The sequence below is a fragment of the Jaculus jaculus genome, chromosome 14 (assembly GCF_020740685.1).
Source record: "Jaculus jaculus isolate mJacJac1 chromosome 14, mJacJac1.mat.Y.cur, whole genome shotgun sequence".
In the NCBI taxonomy this organism is placed as follows: domain Eukaryota; kingdom Metazoa; phylum Chordata; class Mammalia; order Rodentia; family Dipodidae; genus Jaculus; species Jaculus jaculus.
The window spans coordinates 81,964,724-81,974,694 of NC_059115.1; the positions used below are offsets into that span (position 1 = coordinate 81,964,724).

General features: G+C 46.1%; 1 protein-coding gene across 1 annotated transcript in view; it reads right to left on the minus strand.

Annotated features, from left to right (window-relative positions):
• Msh3 (mutS homolog 3) overlaps window positions 1–9,957 on the minus strand; it is a 184,198-nt gene extending 174,241 nt beyond the window's left edge. The window contains exons 1-3 of the mRNA XM_045134112.1: window positions 9,746–9,957; window positions 7,651–7,771; window positions 5,605–5,816 (exon numbers count right to left, since the gene is read on the minus strand). Coding sequence (XP_044990047.1) covers window positions 5,605–5,816; window positions 7,651–7,771; window positions 9,746–9,946 — 534 coding nt within the window. The 5' untranslated portion in view covers window positions 9,947–9,957. The remainder of the gene's footprint in view (window positions 1–5,604; window positions 5,817–7,650; window positions 7,772–9,745) is intronic.
• Window positions 9,958–9,971: the final 14 nt, after the last annotated feature.

Here is a 9,971-nt window from a genome sequence, read left to right on the forward strand (position 1 = left end):
CTGCCTTGTGTGAGAACTGTAGTCAAGTCCAGTGTTCACTCACACTCCCACTGCCCTCTCTGCCTTGTGTGAGAACTGTAGTCAAGTCCAATGTTCACTCACACTCCACTGCCCTCTCTGCCTTGTGTGAGAACTGTAGTCAAGTCCAATGTTCACTCACACTCCCACTGCCCTCTCTGCCTTGTGTGAGAACTGTAGTCAAGTCCAATGTTCACTCACACTCCCACTGCCCTCTCTGCCTTGTGTGAGAACTGTAGTCAAGTCCAATGTTCACTCACACTCCACAGCCCTCTCTGCCTTGTGTGAGAACTGTAGTCAAGTCCAGTGTTCACTCACACTCCCACTGCCCTCTCTGCCTTGTGTGAGAACTGTAGTCAAGTCCAATGTTCACTCACACTCCCACTGCCCTCTCTGCCTTGTGTGAGAACTGTAGTCAAGTCCAGTGTTCACTCACACTCCACTGCCCTCTCTGCCTTGTGTGAGAACTGTAGTCAAGTCCAATGTTCACTCACACTCCACTGCCCTCTCTGCCTTGTGTGAGAACTGTAGTCAAGTCCAATGTTCACTCACACTCCACTGCCCTCTCTGCCTTGTGTGAGAACTGTAGTCAAGTCCAATGTTCACTCACACTCCACTGCCCTCTCTGCCTTGTGTGAGAACTGTAGTCAAGTCCAATGTTCACTCACACTCCCACTGCCCTCTCTGCCTTGTGTGAGAACTGTAGTCAAGTCCAATGTTCACTCACACTCCCACTGCCCTCTCTGCCTTGTGTGAGAACTGTAGTCAAGTCCAATGTTCACTCACACTCCCACTGCCCTCTCTGCCTTGTGTGAGAACTGTAGTCAAGTCCAATGTTCACTCACACTCCACTGCCCTCTCTGCCTTGTGTGAGAACTGTAGTCAAGTCCAATGTTCACTCACACTCCACTGCCCTCTCTGCCTTGTGTGAGAACTGTAGTCAAGTCCAATGTTCACTCACACTCCACTGCCCTCTCTGCCTTGTGTGAGAACTGTAGTCAAGTCCAATGTTCACTCACACTCCACTGCCCTCTCTGCCTTGTGTGAGAACTGTAGTCAAGTCCAATGTTCACTCACACTCCCACTGCCCTCTCTGCCTTGTGTGAGAACTGTAGTCAAGTCCAATGTTCACTCACACTCCCACTGCCCTCTCTGCCTTGTGTGAGAACTGTAGTCAAGTCCAATGTTCACTCACACTCCACTGCCCTCTCTGCCTTGTGTGAGAACTGTAGTCAAGTCCAATGTTCACTCACACTCCCACTGCCCTCTCTGCCTTGTGTGAGAACTGCAGTCAAGTCCAATGTTCACTCACACTCCACTGCCCTCTCTGCCTTGTGTGAGAACTGTAGTCACGTCCAGTGTTCACTCACACTCCCACTGCCCTCTCTGCCTTGTGTGAGAACTGCAGTCAAGTCCAATGTTCACTCACACTCCACTGCCCTCTCTGCCTTGTGTGAGAACTGTAGTCAAGTCCAATGTTCACTCACACTCCCACTGCCCTCTCTGCCTTGTGTGAGAACTGCAGTCAAGTCCAATGTTCACTCACACTCCAACTGCCCTCTCTGCCTTGTGTGAGAACTGTAGTCACATCCAATGTTCACTCACACTCCACTGCCCTCTCTGCCTTGTGTGAGAACTGTAGTCAAGTCCAATGTTCACTCACACTCCACTGCCCTCTCTGCCTTGTGTGAGAACTGCAGTCAAGTCCAATGTTCACTCGCACTCCACTGCCCTCTCTGCCTTGTGTGAGAACTGTAGTCAAGTCCAATGTTCACTCACACTCCCACTGCCCTCTCTGCCTTGTGTGAGAACTGCAGTCAAGTCCAATGTTCACTCACACTCCACTGCCCTCTCTGCCTTGTGTGAGAACTGCAGTCAAGTCCAATGTTCACTCACACCCCCACTGCCCTCTCTGCCTTGTGTGAGAACTGTAGTCAAGTCCAGTGTTCACTCACACTCCCACTGCCCTCTCTGCCTTGTGTGAGAACTGTAGTCAAGTCCAATGTTCACTCACACTCCACTGCCCTCTCTGCCTTGTGTGAGAACTGTAGTCAAGTCCAGTGTTCACTCACACTCCCACTGCCCTCTCTGCCTTGTGTGAGAACTGTAGTCAAGTCCAATGTTCACTCACTCCCACTGCCCTCTCTGCCTTGTGTGAGAACTGCAGTCAAGTCCAATGTTCACTCACACTCCACTGCCCTCTCTGCCTTGTGTGAGAACTGTAGTCAAGTCCAATGTTCACTCACTCCCACTGCCCTCTCTGCCTTGTGTGAGAACTGCAGTCAAGTCCAATGTTCACTCACACTCCACTGCCCTCTCTGCCTTGTGTGAGAACTGTAGTCAAGTCCAATGTTCACTCACACTCCACTGCCCTCTCTGCCTTGTGTGAGAACTGTAGTCAAGTCCAATGTTCACTCACACTCCCACTGCCCTCTCTGCCTTGTGTGAGAACTGCAGTCAAGTCCAATGTTCACTCACACTCCCACTGCCCTCTCTGCCTTGTGTGAGAACTGTAGTCAAGTCCAATGTTCACTCACACTCCCACTGCCCTCTCTGCCTTGTGTGAGAACTGTAGTCAAGTCCAATGTTCACTCACACTCCTACAGCCCTCTCTGCCCTGTGTGAGAACTGTAGTCAAGTCCAATGTTCACTCACACTCCCACTGCCCTCTCTGCCTTGTGTGAGAACTGCAGTCAAGTCCAATGTTCACTCACACTCCACTGCCCTCTCTGCCTTGTGTGAGAACTGTAGTCAAGTCCAATGTTCACTCACACTCCCACTGCCCTCTCTGCCTTGTGTGAGAACTGCAGTCAAGTCCAATGTTCACTCACACTCCCACTGCCCTCTCTGCCTTGTGTGAGAACTGCAGTCAAGTCCAATGTTCACTCACACTCCAACTGCCCTCTCTGCCTTGTGTGAGTACTGTAGTCAAGTCCAATGTTCACTTACACTCCCACTGCCCTCTCTGCCTTGTGTGAGAACTGTGATCAAGTCCAATATTCACTCAGAGGCTTGCTTAGTAGATCAACTTAAACAATGGAAACAAGACACAAATTTACAGAATAGGTCTGATATCTAAGTAATCATCATCTGTCAACATGTATGAATTTGTTTGGCTAACCCTAGAATCAAAACTATGGCCTAAAAGATGAGTGACCAAAAGGAGTAGAGGAGACAAAGAAAAATGAAATGGCCCAAGAAAGTGAGCCTCAGTCTGAGAGAAAACCAAGAAATGTATGCTTTATGAAGACCAACTATTGTTATAATTCAGCTTAAATGGACTGCGAGGTAAAGACACTCACTTGTTACCTATCTTAATAGGGCAGCCCAGCAAGCTTCTAGAGGCCAGCGAGAAGACAGCAAGAAGTAGACAGAAAAATGAAGGTCATTGTATCAGGCCTGAAAATATAATTATTTTTCTCTTTTCCACGTCTTTTCCTGGCAGGGTCTCACTCTAGCCCAGGCTGACTGAGAACTCACCCTACAGCTCCAGGCTGACCTCAAGCTAACAGTGGTCTGCTTAGTCCCCAGTGCTGGGGTTAAAGGCATGTGCCACCACACCCAGCCCAGTTTTCTTTTTTTTTTTCCTTGAAATTTTTAATTATTATTTATTTGCAAACCAAGAAAGAGATGGGGGAAGAGAGAAAATGGGCACACCAGGTCATCTTGCCACTGCAAATGAACTCCAAATGCATGTGCCTCTTTGTGCATTTGGCTTTACGTGGGTTCTGGGGACTCAATCCTGAGAGGCCAGCCTTCTCAAGCAAGCACCTTTAACCACTGAGCCATCTCTCCAGTTCTGTTTTTCATTTTTATAGATTGTTCTCTTTTGTTTCTATAACTTCTATGTAAAACCCAAGAATGCTAGATAGTATGAAAGTTAATCCATAGTCACAAAAATATATGTCCTAGATAAGTGCTTTTCTTGTCCTCTACCTTATTCATTTATGGAATTAGGTTTTCAGGAAAAAAAAAATCATCTGTTTAATACTAACAAGTCAATCTGAATACTTGAATACGAGGCAACCTCATGAAAAATACAAAACCAAAAAAAAAAAAAAAACTAGGATCACAATACTTTCCAAATATACTAAACTCCATCTCCTAGATCCCAAGACAGCATAGTGAAACTTAGTTTGACCTTGTTTTCACATTTCACGAGACCTACCAAGAGGTTATGGTATTACTGACTCTGTTCACTGCACTGCATTCATCCATGTCCTCCCATGGTCTCAGATAGCTCGGTACTTGTGACATGTCCATTTGCCACTTCTAGGTGACCCTTCTAACTGGTCTCTTATAATTCCCATGTCACAGAAATGTCACATTGGTCACTGTATGTACAACAGTGAACAGGCTCTACAGAGACACTAGGGTAAACGCTACTCTACGTAAGCTTTAAAAGACAGGTTTTATGATTCTTTGTATTACAACCATACCACCCAGGTAAACTGCTTCCAAAGGTTATAAGAGATTAAAGACAAAAACGTTTTCTGATGATCTAAGATAAGTAAGCCAGCTAATATTAGTCTGGCTGAGAGAGGAATTCAGGTATCTTCATCAAGTAGGCATGGGTAAAAACTTTTAAAAGCTGTAGTCAAAAATATTTTTGCCATGAGACATTTTTTTAATTTTTGATTTTTTTTAAAAAATGTTTATTTACTTATTTATTTATTTAGAGAGAAAGAGGCAGATAGAGAGAGGGAAAATGGGTGCATCAGGGCCTTTGGCCACTGAAAACAAACTCCAGATGCATTCACCACCTGGTGCATCTGGCTTAAGTAGGTACCAGAGAATTGAACCTGGGCCCTTAGGCTCTGCAGGCAAATGCCTTAACCATTGTGCCATCTCTCCAGCCCATGAGTTTTTTTTTTTTTTAAGGTCACTTTCATTAGAATTTCAATGTCTTAAAAATATATATATGAGGTATATACATGACTGTGTATACAAAAGTTGATTTCCCTTAAGCCAGTAGGTATTGATCATAAGTACACATTAAAATGATATCCTTTAAACATTATCTATGCCCAATTCTTAGTGAAGAGCAACTACATGAGATTCTCTGAGTTGCAATAATAAAAACCAATAGTAATTCACAAAGCTTACAGCAAAAATAAATGCCCTATTCATTTATTTTATCTTTAAATTTACTCTCTATCTGCCCAGCTTTCATATGAAAAACCTCACAACTACATGCTGCCCACTGTGATTTCCCGTGCAAATCATGAAAACTTAAGGATAGCATGAATTTGTGCTTATACTAATTAATTATCAGTTAAAAATATCTCCCCAATCAGCGGCTCTTAACCCAGGCAGGACATCAGAATTGCCTGGGTGTGGTATGGTAGAATATGTTGGGGTTTGGTTTGGTTTTAACATAAGCCAACTGATCTTCCAAATTAGAATCTATACAGACGTAAAAAGGAAAAATAAAATAAATAAATAAGACTAGTTTCCTCAGCTAATTCAGATGATCCAGTAACTATGGGACCAGTTATGTCCATGACTGACCGCACAGGACCTAGAAGTCCTCCAGAACCTACTATCCCAGGTGATGGAATAGTCATCTCTAAGGCAATTACATACGTCTTGAGATTTGATAGCTTCAGAAGAAACTGCATTCCTTGCACGCTGTAGAGTGATGTCCTCAAAATCAGTGCATTTTGGCAGAACTGCTAATGTCTCTTGAAAAGGTTCTGTCTGGACTCTAGTTTGAGGAACAGCAGAATCACAGCAGAATTCTTTCAATTTTTCCAAAGACTTTAAAACAAGTCTGGTCCTCAGACATTTCTTTGGCTCTTGAGAAAGAAATGAACATAAAGCCTAACATTAGTATTATTGTCTCATTATATTAATTCCAGCCATCTTAGAAGAACCACCTCCCCAGCCTCTGACTGGTGTTATTTTTAAATTTATTTATTTATCTGAAAGACAAGTATGGGTGCACCACAGCCTCCTGCCACTGCAAATAACTCCAGATACCTGCACCACATTACGTCTGGCTTTTCATGGGTCCTAGAGAATCCAAGGTAGGCCGTCGGGCCATACAGTCAAGCACCTCTAGCCACTGAGCTATCTCTCCAGCCCAAAACCTGTATTTCTGAATATCTTTTCCAGTGTATATTTACCTAGTTTATTTTTAATTTATTTCTAAGCAGAAAGATCTGCAACTCCAGATCCATGCATCAGTTTGTGTGTCTGGCTTTTCAGGGGTACCTGGGAATCAAACCCAGGTCCTTAGGCTTTGCAGCCAAGTGCCTTAACTGTTGAGCCATCTCTCCAGACCCCTACCTTGTTTATTTAATTTCCCTTGTGTTAGGTCAAGATGGGCTTCCCCAAAATGGAGTCAACAAAGACAGCAGGATAGCCCGCAGATACCAAGGAGTGGGTCATCCACATTTCTCAGGGAAGCACCCAGCCATGATCCCTTCCTTGCTTAACAACGCCCCAGGTCTAGGTTTCCTCCCCCTTAACTCTCAGGTCTCCTGGTCACTGTTCTGGTGTCACACCCTGGCTATCTTTGATCTCCCCTAAAAAAACCTTTTTTATTTTAATTTACTTCCCCCTTCCTCATCTTCCCCCAACTGATATAGCCCACTATCCGTAACCCCAAATTGAATGTTCCATTCTTGAGAGTCAGTCTTGGCAGCTTGTGTTTCCTCCCTGCCCCCGCAACAATAAAAGCTTCCATCTTTGCCTTAGAGTTGTCTGTGTGGTCTTGGTTATTTCTGAACCTTACACCTTGGTTTTCCAAATACATACTTAATCACTTCTCAAATGTACGTTAAGTTTGTTTGTGAGTACAAAAGTGACCTTCCATGGATCTCAGGTATAAAAAAGAAAACACAATTAAGAAACAAGGCAGATTTATGCAATAGAATTGTACACAGAAATAATTTTAGAAAGAACAAACATAGGGCTGGAAAAATGGCTTCGCAGTTAAGGTGCTTGCCTGCAAAACCAAAGAACCCAGGTTTGATTCCCCAGGACCAACATAAGCCAGAACGTGGTACATGCATCTGGAGCTCCTCTGCAGCAGCTGGAGGCCTTGACACACCCATATTCAGTCTCTCTCCCTCTCCCCCCCCCCCTGCTTCTTTCTTACTCTCACAGAAAATAAACTAATAAATTTTTTCAATAATAAATATAGTCAAAAATAGATGCAGAAAGTAAGGTGGTAGTTGCCAGAGGACAGAGGTTGAGAAATGGAGCTATTGTTTCATGAGTATAGAGTTTCAAAACTGTGAGATGAAGAATTCTGTAGACAGGTAACAAGAATGTTTCTTTTGCTGTTGTTGTTATGGTCTTGGCTCTAGCCCAAGCTGAGCTGGAATTCACTATGTAGTGTCAGGTAGCCATGAGCTCACAGCAATCCTCCTACCTCTGCCTCTCTAGTGCTGGGACTAAAGGTGTGTGCCACCACACAAAGTGAACAAAGGAAAAATATGGAAAACGACAGCCAACTCGGAGACCTTAGCGCTGCTGTCTCTAGGCACCACCAAGAGCTCAGGCACAACAGGGATCTTCCTACACAAAGGAAAGACGACTCAAATTTCCAGCAGCCTCCTCTGCCCTCTGGAGAACCCAAGAACATCAGTGCCATGGCTGCCAAGACCAATCACCAGCACTTACCAGGATGGTCCGACATTACCGAGACACTTCCTCCTTCCTTCTCTTGGACTTTCTTTGCTTTCTTTTTAATGGGCCCATCATTTTCCCAGGGTCTCCTTTTCCTTCTGTCAGTTTCCACAGTCTGTATCAGGAAGGTTAGAAAATGATGTTTATCCCCATTCTGAGAAGGCACATCAAGTCATTTCACCTTGCTTCTGAATGACACCAGGATCCTTGCTTCTACTCTTCACAGAACGATCCATTTTTAGTTCTGGGGAGGCCCATACATTGACTTTCGCCATCACCAAACAAGACAGAGCTGGCAGGTCACATTACTGCAGCACCTTCAGTCCTGCTGGAATTAACTGAAGCTGAATCTACCACTTTATCTCATCAGCTCCCACCTACTTAAAATCTTTTTTTTTGGTTTTTCAAGGTGGGGTCTCACTCTAGCCCAGGCTGACCTGGAATTCACTATGGAGTCTCAGGGTGGCCTCGAACTCATGGCAATCCTCCTACCTCTGCCTCCCGAGTGCTGGGATTAAAGGCATGCACCACCACGCCCAGCTTAAAATCTTAAATTAGTTACGTATGTTAATAAAATACACTACGAAACTAAGCACAAAACTAGAATGGGAAGGGAGATAAATGAAAAAATATGATCTCTGAAACATTAATTGACCATTTCTTTTTTGAAGTATTTTTATTTATTTGCAAGTAGAGATAGAGAAAAAAGGGATAGAAAGAATGGGTATGCCAAGGCTTCCAGCTCCTGCACACAAACTCCAGATGTATGCACCCCTTTGTGCATCTGACTTTACAAGGGTACTTGATAATCAAACCCAGGTCATCAGGCTTGCAGGCAAGTGCTTTAATGGCTGATCCATTTCTCTAGCCCATAATCATTTCTGATTAAAAGAGCTCATATTCACTATTAAGAGAGGCCACGGTGCTAGAAGCTATTTGTTGGGGGGGGGGGTGAACCTTAATCCTTTGCCAAATATTCTCTCAATGATGGATGCAAAATAAAATCTTCAATTCATAAAAATGGAGAGCACTGTCAAGGAGGAGGGGCTGGAGAGATGGCTCAGCAGTTAAAAGTGCTTGTCTGCAAAGCCTAAAGACCCAGGTTCAATTCCCTAGTACCCACTTAGGCCAGAGGCACAAGGTGGCACAGATGTCTGGAGTTCGTTTGCAGTGGCTGGAGGCTCTGGTGCTCCCATGCTCATTCCCCACCCCCGCACCTGCCTGTTTAAAATTTAAACAAAAAAAAAGAGAGGAGAGGAGAGGAGAGGAGAGGAGGGGAGGGGAGGGGAGGGGAGGGGAGGGGAGGGGAGGGGAGGGGAGGGGGGGAGGGGAGGGGAGGGGAGGAGAGGAGAGGAGAGGAGAGGAGAGGACAGAGGAGAGGAGCAACAGCATAGGGAAGAAAGGAACAAGATTCTGAAACAGCCTTACTGCCACCCACATTCATATGTGATAGGTGGCTAGAGGCCGGTCTGCAATCATATTTTAGTCTCCAGGATGGGAAGTAATGGAATTCAGGGCCTCCAGCAGGCTAGGTATGTGCCAACTGAGCCGCCCAAGGTAATAAATATCACAGGAAGCACTGCGACTTTCCCTTATGGAACTATCACTGACTCAGAATTTTTTAAAAAAAGAAGAAGAAAAAGAATTACTTATTTCAGTCTGATAAAGAGTTACAATGGTAGGAAGTACTCAACGAATAACCATTCACATCTACAAAAAAACTCCAGCGTCCAAACCGAACGCCACGCTACAGTAACTGGGAAGCTGCTCCGTGGGACGTCCTGCGCAGGGAGCATGCTTTTGAAGTCGGAGAAATCAGACTTCAGAACAGCTTTCCTCTTCCCCCCAAGCCAACTTCAGGAAGGGGAGCTCCTCTGCGATGGAGGTTAAGAGGCTCCGCTTCCCTGCAGGCCCCACAGAGTCTACAGCACCCAACAGAGAAGGTGGACCACACCGGAGTGGCCGCTAAGCGGGCTCAGAGCCTCGCAAGTCCACCCACGCCTCGGGCGCGCCGGCCGGCTCCCTCCCGCCTCAGCCCCGGCCCGGCCCGGCCCTCCCCCGCGCGGCCCTCATTGGCTCTCGCGCACACCTGCGAGCCCCGCCCCGAGCCCAGCACCGGCGGCCGCCCCCGAGGCGGGCCAGTGGACGCTGGGGACGCTGCGGGGTCAGGGGCGGCCTCCGCGGTGACGTCGGTGGGGCACGAAGTGGACTTCAGGCTTCCGGCAGACTGGAAGAACCGGCTCAGGACAGCTTGCCGTCCCGGAGCCGCGCCGGCCTTCCGGCGAGACATGGCTGTCGGACCGAGAGTGGCGGAG